This window comes from Onychostoma macrolepis, chromosome 04, assembly GCF_012432095.1.
Source record: "Onychostoma macrolepis isolate SWU-2019 chromosome 04, ASM1243209v1, whole genome shotgun sequence".
Classification (NCBI taxonomy): domain Eukaryota; kingdom Metazoa; phylum Chordata; class Actinopteri; order Cypriniformes; family Cyprinidae; genus Onychostoma; species Onychostoma macrolepis.
The window spans coordinates 6,937,891-6,956,252 of NC_081158.1; the positions used below are offsets into that span (position 1 = coordinate 6,937,891).

General features: G+C 37.7%; 2 protein-coding genes across 3 annotated transcripts in view; both read left to right on the forward strand.

Annotated features, from left to right (window-relative positions):
- Positions 1-1,068: 1,068 nt before the first annotated feature.
- On the forward strand, positions 1,069-8,267 carry LOC131538591 (uncharacterized). 2 transcript variants are annotated; one of them, XM_058772506.1, is made up of 3 exons: positions 1,069-2,066; positions 2,175-2,202; positions 3,485-8,267. In XM_058772506.1, exons 1-3 carry the CDS (start codon positions 1,179-1,181, stop codon positions 4,711-4,713), a joined length of 2,145 nt encoding a protein of 714 aa, XP_058628489.1. In that variant the 5' UTR covers positions 1,069-1,178; the 3' UTR covers positions 4,714-8,267. The 2 variants fall into 2 exon arrangements, with proteins under 2 accessions (XP_058628489.1, XP_058628491.1); XM_058772508.1 differs by having other exon boundaries at positions 3,488-8,267.
- Positions 8,268-10,349: 2,082 nt separating this feature from the next.
- LOC131538461 (uncharacterized) overlaps positions 10,350-18,362 on the forward strand; it is a 17,011-nt gene continuing 8,998 nt past the window's right edge. The window contains exon 1 of the mRNA XM_058772337.1: positions 10,350-10,540. Coding sequence (XP_058628320.1) covers positions 10,350-10,540 — 191 coding nt within the window. The remainder of the gene's footprint in view (positions 10,541-18,362) is intronic.

The window sequence follows — 18,362 nt, forward strand, 5'->3', positions numbered from 1 at the left end:
AGTTACTCTGACTGATCTGGAAGAAGAAACAGAGTATGAGATCAAGTGCGCCGCGGTGGGGAAACTCAACTACTCCGTAGACAGTGATGTGATCCATTTGAGGGTCACTGAGAAGCTCATCACGGCATCGAATTCTGTCATCGAAAATCTGCGCTTTACTGAAAACAAATGCAGTGAACTTTTGAAAGACACCAGAACAACCATGTTTAGTGCATTTCGGAAGAAAATTAAAGACATGAAGCGATTCTGCCAAATCTACAGACAAAATTTAAATGGAAAAATTCAGTCGCTGATCCCGTTAGTTCAAGCCTGTGAAGAAGACACTTGTGCTTTGACCAGTCTTCTACAAGCTCATGACGAGTCTCCATTTAACCCACAGGATCTAACGGAGTGGATGAGAGAGAAAGAGAAAGAATCAAACACAGTTGGGGAGTTTCTTCAACAATTACTGGACTCTGGAGCTGAAGTGCAAATTAGCTTAGATACAGTTTTGTCAGATATTAATGTGGAGAATGTGATTTGCTACACATTTAGTTCCCTTGATCGGCGAGACGAGCTGATTTCTGAACAAGAAAATTACTTAAAGGCTCAAACAACAGGGAAGAATCCAGGATCGACTCGAGTATTGATGTGGCTCTCTGGAAACATCAGGGAGAAAATGAGAGAAAATGTAATCATATTTAAAGAGCTGATGAAGTCACATGACACTCAGTCCACTAAATTTATTGTTTCCTCAAAAGACCACAACAATCATCCAGGTTCCTGCATTCTCCTGTATGAAAGTGGATGTGATGAAGCTGTTTGCTTTACTCCTCCATCCAAACCAGCCTGTCCAATCACTGAGGAGGTCAAAGGTCAGAAGGTGGTTCTGAAGGTGGTTCCTCCATCATGTCCTGCTACAGTGGAGCTCAGATTACTGTATAAAGTGAAGCAGGACACAGTCTGGACATCTGAACCTGTGCTGAAGGATCAACACACAGTTACTCTGACTGATCTGGAAGAAGAAACAGAGTATGAGATCAAGTGCGCCGGTGGGGAAACTCAACTACTCCGTGAACAGTGATGTGATCCATTTGAGGGTCACTGAGAAGCTCATCACGGCATCGAATTCTGTCATCGAAAATCTGCGCTTTACTGAAAACAAATGCAGTGAACTTTTGAAAGACACCAGAACAACCATGTTTAGTGCATTTCGGAAGAAAATTAAAGACATGAAGCGATTCTGCCAAATCTACAGACAAAATTTAAATGGAAAAATTCAGTCGCTGATCCCGTTAGTTCAAGCCTGTGAAGAAGACACTTGTGCTTTGACCAGTCTTCTACAAGCTCATGACGAGTCTCCATTTAACCCACAGGATCTAACGGAGTGGATGAGAGAGAAAGAGAAAGAATCAAACACAGTTGGGGAGTTTCTTCAACAATTACTGGACTCTGGAGCTGAAGTGCAAATTAGCTTAGATACAGTTTTGTCAGATATTAATGTGGAGAATGTGATTTGCTACACATTTAGTTCCCTTGATCGGCGAGACGAGCTGATTTCTGAACAAGAAAATTACTTAAAGGCTCAAACAACAGGGAAGAATCCAGGATCGACTCCTCGAGTATTGATGTGGCTCTCTGGAAACATCAGGGAGAAAATGAGAGAAAATGTAATCATATTTAAAGAGCTGATGAAGTCACATGACACTCAGTCCACTAAATTTATTGTTTCCTCAAAAGACCACAACAATCATCCAGGTTCCTGCATTCTCCTGTATGAAAGTGGATGTGATGAAGCTGTTTGCTTTACTCCTCCATCCAAACCAGCCTGTCCAATCACTGAGGAAGTCAAAGGTCAGAAGGTGGTTCTGAAGGTGGTTCCTCCATCATGTCCTGCTACAGTGGAGCTCAGATTACTGTATAAAGTGAAGCAGGACACAGTCTGGACATCTGAACCTGTGCTGAAGGATCAACACACAGTTACTCTGACTGATCTGGAAGAAGAAACAGAGTATGAGATCAAGTGCACCGCGGTGGGGAAACTCAACTACACCGTAGACAGTGATGTGATCAGTGTCACCACAGAGGTATAAAGAAATTCATTTGAATGATTGATTAGAAATATATGCTGCTTTGGGACAATGAGTTTTGTTTATAATTAACTTATCCCCTTATTTTTTGTTTGTTTTTTCCAGAAAAGTACAAGGAACAGAGCAGTTATAGGTGAGTCATATACTTTTTCTGACCCACTATGGCAGTTTTACACCAATTTATTTTTTAAATAAATGCTGTAGATATGTACATTATATCAGGAATGCCTTTGATTGTCCCAGCAGTTTATGCAAAGCAAAATTTAAAAGGGGTCATTCATATTTTATTGTTTTTATTATTATGAGGCAATTTCTCCCATAGATTTGGATACTGTGGTATATTACTACAATCTGCATAATATACACAGATGAGCTATTACATTATGACCATAACTTAATGTCAACGCGAACCCGCTTTTCCAAGTCAAACCACAAATGTTCGAACAGGGTTCGTGTCAGGTGAATTTGGAGGCCAAGTGATTAACAGAAATTCACCACCATGTTCCTCAAACCACTCCTTGAGATTCTGGCAGTGTTGCATGGCCATCACTGGCTGGGAAGACAGTTGCCATAAATGGGTGCACTTGGTCCGCAGTGATGTTCAGATACCTGACAGCTGTCAGGAATTGTGCTATTGGGAAATGGGGTCTAAAGTGTCCTAAGAAAACTGCCGCTGGTCTGTGTCCACACAACAGTGCATCCTGGTGCCATAGCCTCTGTTGGTAATCGATGTATCCATGCTAGGCCTTCAATGTGATACACCAGGAATCTTGATTCGTCAGACCAGGTCACTTTCTTCCAATCATCCACGGTCCAATCCCGATGATCTGGGGCCCATTTCATGCGCTGTTGGCGATGGTGCGCAGTTATCATGGGGACCCAGCTGGGTCATCGGCTACACAAGCCCATACACAGCAGGCTGTGATGAATTGTGTGCTGTGACACATTACCCTGGTCACCACTGTTGTAGCTGCTTGTGATTTGTCGCACTGTGGCCCTGTGAACTATGCATGACAGTCTCCGTCCCCAATGAGCCGCCACACGACACACGGCTGGGTATCCGTGCACCATGTTTGATACGTACTCACTACAGTGACACATGAACAACCAACAAGGCGCGCCATTTCTGAGATCGAAGTTACAAGGCACCGGGTCAGCACAATTTGTCCTTTATCAAACTCCGATAACTCAGCAGCTTTTCCAAACACTCTACTGACCGAAAGCCGGTCCTCGGATGGTATATACTGCCCTGTGAATTGCACCTGCAGCACCATTTGGTTGTCAGGTGCTGGGGAGGTCATAATGTAATGGCTCATCGATGTATAGATGAAAAATAAACCTTTAATATCTGATGAAATTATTCTGTGTATTTCTGAAGAATTCCACTGTAGTAACTGTCTTTCTTCTCCTGTTAGCAGGTGTTGCACACAGTGGTGATGTGAGGATTGTGCTGCTGGGAAAGACTGGCGTTGGGAAAAGTGCAGCAGGAAACACCATACTGAGACGAGAAGCTTTCAAATCAATACTGACTTCACGCTCTGTGAAAGAAACATCTGAGTTCAACAGAAGATGGATAACTGTGATCGACACTCCAGGGCTGTATGATTCTGGAGTTGATAATGCTGACATCAAGAAGGAGATTGTGATGTGCATCTCAATGGCTGCTCCTGGACCACATGTGTTTCTGCTGGTGATTCAACTGGGACGATTCACTCAAGAGGAGAAAGACATAGTGAAGATGATCCACGAGACATTTGGAGACAAATCCAGAATGTACACCATGGTACTGTTCACCAGAGGAGATAAACTCAAAGGAAGAAGAATTCAAGATTTCATTGAAGAGGATGAAAGTTTAAAGAGCCTCATCCAGCAGTGTGGTCAAAGATACCATGTGTTCAATAACAATGAGACTGAAGATCTGACGCAGGTTTCTGAGCTGCTGGAGAAGGTTGACTATATGGTGACAGAAAATGGAGGGAGTTTCTACACCAGTGGGATGTTCCAGCTGGTGGACAAGAATATCAAAGAGAGACAAAAGATGATAATAAAGGAGAAAGAAGTAGTGATCAAGAGAAGAGAAGAAGAGCTGAGAGCCAAATATGTAACAGAAATAAACCACATGAAGAAAGAAACAGAGAGAGAAAGACAAGAGATGCAGACTGAACTGAGGAAAAGCGAAGAGGAGTTTAAAAAGAGGGAAGAGGAGATCAAGAAAGAAACCGATAAGAAACTACGAGAAGAGATGAAGCTAAAACTGGAGGAGAATCAGAGAGCATATGAAGAGGAGAATAAAAGAAAAGAAAAATCCCTAGGAGAACAAGAAGAACAGGACTTTATAAAAAGCATGGAAGAAAAACATGAGAAGGAAAAACTTAACCTACAGGAAAGAATTCAGAGAGAAACAAGAGAACAAGCAGAGCATGAGTATAATGAAAAACTTGATAGACGAGTGGCTAAAGCTTTAAAAGAAGCTGAAGAAAAACATGAAACAGAAAAGGCTAAAGCTCTAAACGAAGCTGAAGAAAGACACCAGAAAAAATGGATGAAATTGTACAAGATGCAGAAAAAAAGCACAAGGAAGAAAAGGATAAAGTTGTCAAATTTCTTACAGAAAAACACAAGAAAGAAGAGAGTGAAGCCTTAAAAGTTAAAGAAAAAGACAAGGAAAGAGCTTTAAGAGAAGCTAAAGAAAGATATGAGAGAGAAAAGGCTAAAGCTTTAAAAGAAGTTGAAGAAAACTACAAGAGAGAAAAATATCAATCTTTAAAACAAGCTCAAGAAAATTTTGAGAAAGAAAAGGCTAAAGCTGAAGCACAAGTTCCATACAGATCAAAACGAGCAAGTGACTGGAGTCACTATGTCCCTATTCTTGGAGGAGCTGCTGGAAGTTTAGTTGGTACTTTTGAAGACATCATATATTGATAACATGTATTCTCAATGTCAAGCCCAAAACCTGAGGTGTGAATTCAAGTATATTGTGACAAGTTATTGTTCCATGAAATATATATATAATTCTTTCTAAAATGCAAGGGTTAAAGCATCACCAAGAGTTGAAATAATGTCACTCTGAAATCAAATTGGCGAAATAAGGAATGGCAGGCCTATCATGATAGATGTGCTTCTATAATATCAGTTTATCGGCTAAGGTCGAACAGTGTTGTTAGTAGAGATCTTAATGTCAGAACAAAATCTAGCCATGAAGAGGGCAGCCCTTTACAACCCTTGCATTTTAGAAGAGTTATAAAATTACACTGCACAAAAGACATTGTGTACAATAATTTGGGTTCTTTTGTTTAAGAGAGGGGTTCATTTTTCAAGTGGGGGGCACAGCATTGTGCCAAGATAAACAGATAAACAGTTTGCTAAGCAGAAAAACAAAAAACCTTTTAAAACTCAATATAAAGAAGAACAAAATCTGCAGGTGAAAAAAATGCATAGAAAAAGTAATTCAGGCATAGAAAATAATTTCATTAGCTACCCCTTCAGATGTGGAACGGTGAGAGAAGACTAGACGAACACATTAGTCATTGTAAACTGCTCAAATGTAACATTTTAAATGAGACCGGCTAAATGCTGTAGGACGGAGTCATGGGGAAGAACCTTGTCTTTTAGTGACTTGGGGGACAACCTCATGATGAAGATATGGTGGGTGGGGGGCTACGATTATTAGATTACACCAACTACAGTTCAGTCACCAGCCAAATGGTCTCTGTGGTCTTTGTTCATCTCTGGTAATAATGGAGTCATAGTAATTTCCACAAAGTTTAAACAAACTTATTCAGAGGACACTCTGTGTCAGCAAACAGAAATACAGGAACTTCAATCTCAAAATCAGATTTAATAGAAGAACGGACTATCAAGACATTTCATGAACAAAGACACTCTGAGCTACACAACATATATTAAAAATATGATATATTACTATTGAATTTTACATTTCTCCAAAGATCCATGACTGGAAATAAACTTTTTTTTTCTTTTTCTTTTTTACGTTTTGGTTTCAAACATTAATGCAGGAATGTTTTTAATATCAGAATTGTTGGTTTTCCATGATCGGGCTAAAAGATGTAATCAAAATTAATGGCAGAGTTCCCCAAATATAAACGTTTTGTCATAAATTACTCAACGTTGAACTGTTCTAAACCTGTATGAGTTTCTTTGTTCTGTAAAACTTAAAAGAAATTTTGAAGAACGTTTGTAACCAAAGGGTTTCTGGTCCCCACTGTTTTTTTTTTATATTATGGTAGTCAATGGAGACCCGCAACTCTCTGGTTACCAACATTGTTCAGTATAATATCTTATCTGTTATATGTAAGGGATAATCAACGGCTAGCTGTGCATTAAACGATTTGAATGCACGACGTGGAGGCGAAGAACCACCCGACGTGCAGCAGTTGATTATCCCGTTTATGCCATGGTCATTTGCCAGCATTCACATATTAAAGATGTTAATAATATTTGTGCTGCAATACTTGACTGGAACCATAAAAATGACGGTTATTTTCATCTGTATTACTATTCAACGGTAACTGTATGTTAAGCGCATTAATATAGAAAGTGATTAAACTGACCTGGAACTACCTGTGCAGTTAAATTAATTTAATCAACACCTGCCAGCCAACCAGAATCGAGTATTCAGACAGACCATGGCATAATCAACAGAAGAAACTCACACTGGTTTAGAACAACTTGAGGTTGAGTAAATTATAAAATTATCTTTTAAAAGACATGTATAAGGGAAGAACTTTTACAGTGTGATTTAATAATGATTATGAAGGATTGCATTCAATTTATTTGTGTTGGCATAAAAATAAATGGGGGGGGGGGGGGTCTAAGAAATCTTCATCGCAACCTGCGTGTGTAGCTTAAAAAGAGCAACTCTGCATTTGTGTTGTGGTTAATTTTGTGGTTAATTGTGTTGTGGTATCATTTAATCATTTATAAAAAAGCATTTAACCATATTTACTCATTTCATTACTTCAAAAAATGCTGGGCTAAAGTTGGTTCAAATATGGACAAACCCAATAACTGGTTTGCTTTGACCCAGTGGTTGGGTTAAATGTTTTATTTAACTCAACAATTGCTTAAAAATATACTAATGTAGCTGACTTAAACGCTTCCATCATCCACCTGGATTGACATTTTACTCGGTAACTTTAGGCAGTTTTCTTTTATATTCTTTTATATTTTATATTATTGTTGATGATCGCATTATTTTTCATATTCATCTGCTTACACGAGATTGCTCATTTTCCTCGCCTATGATTTGATTCTGGAAATTCTGTACTCGTTCAGAAGATGTGTGATATTAAAACATCTTTGAGAGCAAGGTGTTTCAGGTGCCCTATATTCTGCGTATAATGGTGAAAACATGGAAAGCCGGAAAATTTCCAAGTAAGGCTCTGTCCCAAATGGCACCCTTAAACCCTTACAGTCTTCTTCAGAGTCCACACTTTCCTGATGTAATGCTGCTGACTGTTGGGTACAAGTCGGCTGCGTCGCTTGCAGGCTTGCGCAGTCAACAGTAGTGCGCACAAGGGTGAATGGGGCAGCTCGCGAGCACCCTTCTGAAAGCTAAAATGATGAATGGGACACCCTATGGACACGCGCACACAGCAGCCACTGTAAGTCCACCAGACCGTAAGTGCACAAAAGGTGCTATTTGGGACAGGGCCTAAATATTATCTGGGCTGCATCCCAGAGAACTGCAGTGGGAGGAGCTTACACCAAGACCTGTGAGTGAGTGGGAGGGGCTTACACCAAGACCTGTGAGTGAGTGGGAGGGGCTTACACCACAAGAGGGCGAGGGGTAGGATTAGAGAGATTTGTGGCTTGCAGCTAAAGTCCCACCCTCTTTAGGTTGACCCACTCATCTGCAGCTGGCTCCAGCTTAGTTTGTACTCATAAATTCAATAAAATTCCACGGGGAATGATTTAATAACCATTTATACACTCATTTCACTGATGCATTTATTGTTCTGCCATTTTTATTATTTTTCCATTATTGTTTAATCTGATGTTAGGTGCTGTTATGTTAGTTGTTTTCACAATCAAGTAAGAGATCAGAAAATATCTCCATTTAAAGGTTTTTAAAGGAAGAACTAATTTTCCATTGCTTGTAGAGGATTTGTGAAGTATGAAAGCATTAAAACAGATTAAACTAAGATTATTCAATAAACTCTGCTAATTTTACCCTCACTTTGTCTCCTGCTTTCTGTAATCGGTCCACCTCTTGTGATACAGTACTGTTGATACGGTTGTTTCGGAACACAATGCAGTAAAACACTGCTGATGTTGGGGGTGCACGAGACTTGCTGTTATCTGGTTTTGGGTACCAGACAAAACAGATATTTTCTGATGACATTGGTGTCAAGGGTTAGCTGTTCGCAGTTAAATCATTAGCTCTCCATCACGTTTTTCACACGCCGGTTTTACATAACCAAAAAGAACATTTTCTACCTAAGTTTTGCCTTATTTCACAACAAAAAATGTTTTGTATTCAAATATCTGTTTCTTGAGATCTCACACTTAACACACATACTAAAATATATTTGTTATCAATTGTTTGTGGATAAGCGATGGATATTTGAACTCACAACACAGGCCAACCGTCCGTCAGTGGATCCTGCTCACTTCAACAACGTAATTTAATGGCAAACATAGAAAATGTGAACTTGCCTGTTTTAGATGCACATTGGTGATAAAGAAAATGTGATAACACTTTACAATAGATATAGAGTAATACTTACAAATTGTTAAACTATAGTCAATATATTGTAGCTTCTAGTATCACATTGCTAACAAATTACTAGGCTATATAGAAATAGTGAGTTCTTCATCGTCACTGTCAAGTAATACAATTATTTGTATTTAATTATTACGGGTAAATTCTTTGAATACAAGTAAAAAAAACAGCATTTATTTAAAAAAATAAATCTATATTTTAGATTTTTTTCTTTAGTTTTTTAAAGAAAGTAATAGTAAAGATGTCTGTTTTACCTCCAAATGTTGTCTTCTTGAATGTTTTGAGGCACTTGTTACATCCTGCAAAACACAGAGAAAAAAAAAAAAGAATTAATTTTATGTGGATTTTTTTTCCAAACAAAATGAATAAATAAACTAAAACAGAACCAACCTCTCAAGGCCCACAAAACCACCACATTTGCTGGAAGCTGGAATATCAGATGAGAGGCAGAGAAGAGCAGCTCTGTACACTTGACACCCCAAGAGTGAGGAGTCCATTATGACAACTCCTTCCCATCGATCACGAAGCTCATCAACCAAAGGCTCAAGATAAGGGTTAATGTTATTCTGTGGCTCTGTAGGTCCTGGTATAACTCCAACCAAAATCACGTTTTCCTCTTTAAAGCGATCTTCTCGTTATAAGAATCATTGACTGAACTGGTTCATTGGCAGTCATGACATACAGTAGTGAACACACACACACACACACACACACACACACACACACATACAGTTTTATACTGTCCTGTAGAGTTCAGCTCCAATTAAACCCCACTTAACACTAGAACCGCCAGAGGTCACTGTATACCTAAAAGGTATGGCAACTGTTTTTATATGTCTCAAGAACATATTATTTCACTGTATTATGCCACTGTCTTCACAAAGAAGTGTCTAGAGTCATGAAATGATTATGTCTAGTCGTCAACTATATTTTTACCCTGTTGTTTTATGTTCAAGACTTTGAATGATGAAGAGAATGTCCAAAAAAAGGGAACCCCGGACTATGACAAACTTTGCAAAATAAAACCCCTATATACTGACATTGTTTCTGCGTGCAAAACATATTTCCATCCACAAAAGCAGCTGGCAGTGGACGAGCGCATGGTCGCTTCAAAGGCCAGGATCGGCCTCAAACAGTGTATGAACAAGCCAACCAGATGGGGTTACAAATTGTTTGTCCTCGCAGATTCAATTTGTGGATATACTTGGAACTTTTACGTGTACTGTATGAAGGAAAGTCCTCCACAGACACCGGTAAAGGCTTGAGCTATGAATCCGTCATGCAACTTTTGGATCTGACTCTTCTTGGACAGGGCTATCACATTTTTATGGATAACTTCTATACCAGCCCGACCCTCTTCTGTGATTTGTTGCTGAAACACACCCAGGCATGTGGCACCATACGCCCAAACAGACAGGGCTTTCCAAAAAACAAAAACCAACAACCTCGGTAAAAAAAAAAAAGGAGGAGAAATTCGTTGGATCAGGCACGGAAAGCTCCTGTTTGTGAAGTGGATGGACACCAGGGAGGTCACCATGTGTTCTACTATTCACAAATCATTCAATGGTGACACCGTGAATCGCCGGGTAAAGACTGCAGAGGGTTGGAGAAGGGACCAGGTTCCTGTTCCAGTAGCAGTGGCGGAGTACAACAAATACATGGGTGGCGTTGACCTCTCAGATGCGCTCATTGGTTACTACAACGTGCTCCACAAAACCAGAAAATGGTATAAAACCTTTTTTTACCATTTCATTGACACTGCGGTCATCAACAGCTTCATTCTTCACTGCGAGTTGTCAAAAATCCAGAACAAGAAATCTTCAGAAAGCAACTAATTTCAGAGCTCATCAGAGGAACCACTGAGCCAGCCACACCTGCACGTGCACCAGCCCAAATGTGCCTGCCGGACTATTTTAGGAGTGATGCCACAGCTGCCAGAAAAGTCTGTGTTCTGTGCAAAGCAGAAGATAAGAAAGTCAAGACTCCCATTTATTGTGCTTCGTGTCACCCCGGAACTGCTTCCAGCGCTGGCACACCGAGGGACACTCAAGCTAACTGACATGTCTACACTCTTGAAGTCTGGACTTTTTTGTTTTTGTTTTGTTGGGATAGTTCACACAGAAATTACATTCTGATGTCGTTCCAAACCTGTTTATGTTTTACACAAAAACATCATTTTAAATAACTGTACTGATTGTTCTTTGAAATTATAATGAATGCAGACTAACAATTGACATGTAAGAAAAATTACCATACAAGTATCAAAACAGTAGTCCAAATAATATTATACTACCAGTCAGGTGTTTGACAAGAATTTTGTATTTTTTTTTTTATGTTTGTATTTTTTACAAATTTACACTTATAATTTTTAGGAGAATAAGGTAACATTTTGTTCTTTTTTTTTTTTATAATTTCTGGTAAATGTTTGCACAGTTTATTACTTATTTTCTAAAACACTGGTAACACTTTACAATAAGGTTCATTAGTTAACAACATTAGTAAATATGAACTAAGAATGAACAATACTTCTACAGCATTTATTAATCTTAGTTAATGGTAATTTCAGCATTTACTAATGCATTATTAAAATCTCAAGTTGTGTTTGTTAACATTAGTTAATGCACTGTGAACTAACATGAACAAACAATGAACAACTGTATTTTCATTAACTAACATTAACAAAGATGAATAAATAGTGTAATAAATGCATTGTTCATTGTTTGTTCATGTTAGTTAATACATTAACTAATGTTAACAAATGACACCTTATTGTAAAGTGTTACCGAAACACTTTATACAATTTTACACAATATATCTTTGAATATTGCACTTTATATACGTTTGCTCATTCTTTATGTGTTATATTTACTGTGTGAAAGATGTTTGACCATTGAAAAATAAAAGGCAAAAGTAATACTGTGTCTCATTGCTCTCTTTGATATAGATTCCTTCCTAGAAAACAAATTGTAAATATGAATAAAAGTGCTGGTAAGTCGTGTTGATATGGTTATCATCAAGTAAAAATATGTTTTCTGTGGTAATAAGCCTTGTAATATCTTGTTTTTGCACTTTTGACAGGTGGGGAACTTGCCGGCTTGAATTAGAAAAAAGTGTATATTCCCATTATTGAATTACAGTAATTCTTGCATACTACATGATAAAGACAAAATTATTTTTTCTCATCTCTCCTGCCATCTGCTGGTAACAAACAAAACTGCCTGCTAGAGCACACAGGGCCTGAGTTATACACTTTGAAAGACAGGGTTTAGAACCAAAAAAAAAGCGCCTTGTATTGAGATGGTTCATCATAGGATATACAACATATATAATAATATTTGTCACTTACAGCAGTTTTTTATGTAATTTCAAATGGTTTTCTGTAAAATGACATTGAAATTTTGCATTTATTCCACTGTATGTGGGTATGGGGAGACTTCAAATTTGGGTAGGCAGAAATTGTATTAAAAAAAAGTGTATTATTCCTCACTTCCTTTTTCCTGTGTTTGCTGAGATCTGCTGGAAACAAATAAAATTGTTTGCAGGGAGCTGGGCCTCTCAGGGCCTGAATTATACACTTTCAATCTTCAGTTTATAATAATTATTTCAAAAAACGCCTCTTTTTTTTGTGTGTTTATTATAACACAGAAAACATATACAATCATTTTCATTACTTTCAACAGAAAAATTTGGTATCATTTTACAGGAAACCCTTTGAAATTACATAAAATACTATGTACACCTCTGCATGTGGGTATGGGAAGCTTTTCAATTTGGTCAGGCCAAATCCAGGCGGAAATCCCCAAAATAGCCCCAGAGCTTATTTAAGGTTTTAACCAGTCTGATGTTATAATATTTACAGTCTATTACCTTTATCTCTTCATCTGTGAGAATGTCTTATACTTTTGACAGACTCCAGGATGTCATTTCTGTTTTTAATAAAAACACTGTCTAAATGACTAAATCTGTAATTGACACATCGAGGGAAATGGCATCCCTAGACTTTATAAAATACAACTATAAGAATTCTAGCTTTGATTGCAATGGCAGCCATAGGTTTGACATGTGTAAAATAATACATACACATCTGCATCCACAACAGAAATCCTTCGACGTCCAGTCCCCCTCCACACCAGCACACTGAAAATGCAGCCAATTTTTGCATGATGTGCATTGCACCCATTGGTAGTTCCTTATGTGGTCATGGAAAACACTATTGAAAAACATCTTCATGCTTTGGTACAAGATTTCCGATTGGGCCACACTAAAATAATTACATACATTTGTAGATTACCTTTGAAATTTATTTAGGATTTTCCACACTTTCTACATTCTTACTATTGTGTAGTATCATACACCAAACAAAACCTACCAGAGGAGTGCAGTCCAAGCATCCCATGCAGGCCGATAGACAACTGCGCATTGCACAATCCCTCAATTTCAGCCTTATTTATCTTTTCGTTATGCGGGTCAATCAGCACCCTTACAGTTTGTTTGAAGTGTGCTTCATTCATCTGACACAATGAGAACCTCACTGCTGAAATTTCGCGATTAAACTGCTCTGCAAACTCTGAGTTCACTTCTCTTCTTAGGGTGGGGCAGATGTTGAGGCTTCTCAGCTTTTCTTCTGGATGTTTTGGATTTTTCTGATGAAACCTATCATACAGGGAGTATCTTTCACACGTCCCTGTGACTGGATGTCTTCGACATATCCGGCATTCCCTGTAGTAGAACTGGTGACCTCAAGTTCTTCACCCATTGCAAGTCAACCTCTAATTCCTTGTTAGCTGCCAGCTTTATATTATCTGACGATGCTGCACAGAGTCTTCCGTCATGTGGTTGGAAATAAAGCTGTTGTGTGCAGTTGTTTGTATATAAAGCAACTTGTCCTGCTAGATCAGAGATGTAGCATGTTGGGAAGTGCTTGAAACTCAGAAGCCCATCCGTGTGGTCTCTTGCTGACTCCGTCCAGAAGAGGAAGTTGAGACAGTACACAACAAATGTCCATAATAATACTCATTTTACAAAGGCTGAATTCCAGACACCAGAAATAACCTTACGTGGGACATCGAAGGCCAGTTTCCAATTAGCATCTGCTATTACCACAGCTGGGTGCTATCCACACTGGAAACAAAAGAAGTCGAACTGAAATTTTGTCAGCGACAAAAAGTGGTGAAATGCTTTCCGCAGTGTTTGGTGATGGTAGCGGTTGTCATTAAAGAATGACAAAATGTCCAGAATGTCCACTGGTTGTCTTCTGAAATTAAAAACACAGTTAAAATTATATAATTTCTCTTTAAATTCATGCACATTTATTTCTGTACAAACATGGATATGAGGACACTTTATTCCAGATGTTTTACACAAAGCATTTATGAATGACTTACCGCCAAACCGGACAACAGAAGCTCACACAATGGAAGTGTTATGAAGACCCGGTTATTGAAGTTGTGGAATCCAGATGAATATTCTTGGAATCGCACAATATTATACTGTTTCACAGCAACAGAGACACCTACAGATTGAAAAGCAGTATTTGTGTGTTACCTAAATCTTCATAGAGCTTTTTTTTTTCTTGTAATCTATGCAAAAGAGTAGACTTGATTTCATGTTCACTGAACTTTTCTGACACAGCTAATCCCATACACCGTTGCCTGGGTGGTTATAACTGTGTAGGGACACAGTGCCGGAGGGGTAGGCCCAGGACAGTAGGGACAGGTGGCTTCTTTGGGGACAAAACATGGTGGTGGTTGCTCCTCCTGAGTCCTCAGCCTCAAAGGTATTTCCTGCATGCATGGAATTTGTTTTTCTTTTAAAAGGTATTCTGTCATTAGACAGATTTTGGAACCAGTCACATTGTGTGGCTCACAGGTGACACTGCTCTCAAACAAATGACTCTCCAAGTCATCAATGTCCTCTGCTTGAGTGTCTGAGGTGCCTGGGGACTCCTGAAAAAGCCACCACATTCCCATCATACGATGGATACAACGGCGTGATCTTCTGTTTCCTTGGCATTGACAGTTCCTCCGTCCTACCACAGAATCAAATGTTACTCTTGTTCGTCTGAACTGACACCAGATGTCAGTCAGATTTGTGAAAACTGAAAAAAAGTACCACCGTGCAGAGTATCCTTCATCTATAAAAAAAATACGGGAAACACACTATCCACTCCATGCGTGATGGCAGTATTGTTAAGTTCTTGGCATTTAGCACCCCACTCAGAAGACATCAGCCCCTTACTCTGCATGTCTTGCAGTGTGGTACATTGTAGTACTGCTGGCTTGATATAAGGTTTAGCATTCTTTGCCTGGATTTCCAGAAGACCATGCAATTTTCATGAATTGACGACACTTTTCTACTTCACAGTCTATGTTTGGTGGATTGGTTGATTTGATTACGTGAATAGGAAAAAACGGACTGTGGTTATATTTTGGAGTGACATAAATTCCTTTCATGGCATCAACGAATATCATGGGTGTAGCATCAATGTTATGTACTTCTCTGATGTGCCTTCGCAAGTTTTTGGCTGAACTTAGCACAGCTGTGCAGTGCGGACACACAAAACTATTTGTCTTTGAATCCTGCTTCTCTATGGGGTCCCCGGTCACGTCATCAGGGGTGTTTTCAACATGCTTGTCTTAGAGTCCAAGTTCTTTGTGGACTTTTCTTTTAACACTTCTGGCTTCTCTACAAAAATAAAGACAGTAGTTATCACAGCTGTAACTTATTTAGTCATATAACAAAAAGTGTGTTTGATGTTTAAATTAAACTGAAAATAGATTAAAACAAAACTTCAACAACAAAAACAATGGTTATCACAGCTGTTACTTAGAAAAATGTAATAACATAAACAAGTGTGTTTGATGTTTAAAGTAACGTAAAATACTCCTTCAAGATTATTTTTCATTATTATTGGCTTAAGAAAGCCTGACCAGTTTTAAAAAGTTGTAAAACTTTGAGGTTTGAATGTATTCAGTTTAATTAAAAAGAAAGAAAGTAATTTCTTTTGAAGGCAGTAGAGTCAATCAGACAGACAGACATACTTGTAATCAGAAATTTAAGAAGAAGAAGAAGAATCTTGACAGTTTTGGTGCCATGTACCTTGTCTTTTCTCTGATGCAGGAGATATAGCGAAAATATGACACACAGTTTAGCTATCTTGATAGGTAATGCACTTATAATTAATGTGATTTGTTGATGGCCATTACATTTTCTGAATGTTAAATAATTTAAGTATTTTAGTAATTATTTCGATCCATCTCACAGATTAAAATGTTAGAAGTTGCACATGCAGCAAAATACCTACCATGTCTGCCTTTTAAATGTTTCATGAAGTTGGATGACCATGTAAATGTGTCATACTGACAAAGGGGGCAATGGTAATGGCTTCTGAATGGCTGTAGCTTTTCCTTGCAGAAGCAGAACACCACAAATTTCTCTGCAAAACCAGTTTAGATCATTTATAATACGTATAACATTATCCAGTTTAAACCAATTTAATGGCATCACACCTCTGACAAGCTCAGCTTCCATACCTTGATTGTTCTCGTTAAAATAAACAGCATCTCTGAGATGTTTTTTCATAAGATGATCCTTATTTGCCAGTTCCTTTTTATTACAAAACACACATTCAGAACCAACACAGGCCAATAATGATGCAACATCAGAGAACGTCTGATGTGAACCTGTGAAGAACAATAACAATGTTGGTTCTGCATTCAATTACCCTCCCCCACAACTTCGACATGACATCTTTGAAATAACACCATGTAAACAAAGTGTCACTTTGGCTAGTCAAAAAAAAAAAAAACACACACACACACACATTAGAATAAATAGTAAACTTATACCTTATTTGTGATATAAGTCTGACAGAATAAATTGATGATTTTCACAGTGTACAATTTGTCTTAGGCCTACAGTTTAACTTTCTGTTAAATGACAACAGATTATAAAGCTTATGTTTTATATTTTATCACCTTCTATAGTTGTAAACAAACTCTGCTGCGATAGTGAATATATCAAATGAGAACAAAACCAATGACAATAGCAGTTAGATCTTTTTTTTTTAATCAAACTCTTTGAGTACTTTTCACGAACGGATCTTGACTATCCTCCTGTACAAGACAAGTTACGCTGACAAACTGGCCCACCCAATCAGGTGCCTGTCCCACCCTTGGCCCCCAACAGTGGCATCTCAATCTTATTATGTTTTTTATTGTTTTAAAATGACGATCACTCGTTTCTGTGAAGGACCCAAGTAGAGGACGCATGCGCAGTTATTTTACTACACAGGCACTCAAAGCTTTTACGCTGCACAAATGTACTTCATTTTGGTTGAAATAATCTTTAAGTGTGTACTATACATATATAACCTCCTTTTCATTATTATTATTGTTGTTATTATTATTACAAATGATCTAACAGACAACAACTGTTAATGTGTTAATTCATACTGGATGTGTTGTTGTCTCACCCCTTGAGTTTTCTGTGTGTTTTCTGGATTGTAACTGACGTTGTTTGGCAAATGTGGGCCGATGTGTGTGTGAGAGAGAGAGGTTTATCTGTGTTTTGCATTGTGGCTGATTTGGGAATATATAGGCCTAGGCCTTTTTTTTTTTTTTTTTTTTTTTTTGAGTTCGATGCATTCATTTATTTATGCATAATTCAAATACAATATATTGTTATTTGCAGGAGGGTTATTATAGGCTACTGTTAATTAAACAAACTAAAATTGTAAACATTTTGGTTACTCTACATAGACGTTACTGAAATAAAATAAATTATAAATAAGCTAACTTTTTTATTTAAAATAGTTCACAAGGCCTCATTTATCAATAAAATAATTAAAACAACTCAAACCAAATAAAGTAACAACAACAATTAATAAAACAATTATAAATGGTACAATACATTTATAGTGGTTGAATATTTTACATCTCATTTTATTTTTCTTGTTCTCTGTACACTTTAATTTAACTTACAGTAGCCTGTTTTTGTCATGTTTTGTTATCCATACTTTTTTAATGTCTAGGCTCTCTCTCTCTCTATATATATAGCCTATGTATATATTCATTTTAGCTTTTGTTTAGTTGTAGTTTTAGTTGTGTTTTTGTTTTGTTTTTGGCAAACAGTAAGAAACTATAATAGGCCTATCACATAACTGTAATAGTGAGTCCAAATTAAAACTTATTTGTATCCCTCGCTGGAATATCTTCAGGCCTTTTTCCTTAAAACATAACGTTCTTTGTGCTTTTACTTTAAAAAGTGTTAGGCATGGCCTAAATGTAAAGTGCAGTGCTCATAACAACAAAGTTGTCTCGTAAACTCCGATGCTGTGAGTTCAGTTCACGTATTGCTTTTTTATTAATTACATTTCTATCAAGAAACAGGCCTAAGAAACGTGTGCAATTGTAGGCTACACCATTCTTTTTTATAAGTTACATTTTTTTGACTAAGCATTGGTTTTCAAAACTGCTTGGTAATTTATACATTTATTTCTAAATAAAGGAACGGCATAAATTTTTTTTTGAAAATCGGACAGATAAGGG

Bases quoted from the DNA above. Each gene is read 5' to 3' on its own strand.
- LOC131538591 (XM_058772506.1), top strand. From the start codon at position 1,179: ATGTTTAGTGCATTTCGGAAGAAAATTAAAGACATGAAGCGATTCTGC. The intron at 2,067-2,174 runs GTATAAAGAAAT...TGTTTTTTCCAG, and splicing joins TGATCAGTGTCACCACAGAG to AAAAGTACAAGGAACAGAGC. The intron at 2,203-3,484 runs GTGAGTCATATA...TTCTCCTGTTAG, and splicing joins AAGGAACAGAGCAGTTATAG to CAGGTGTTGCACACAGTGGT.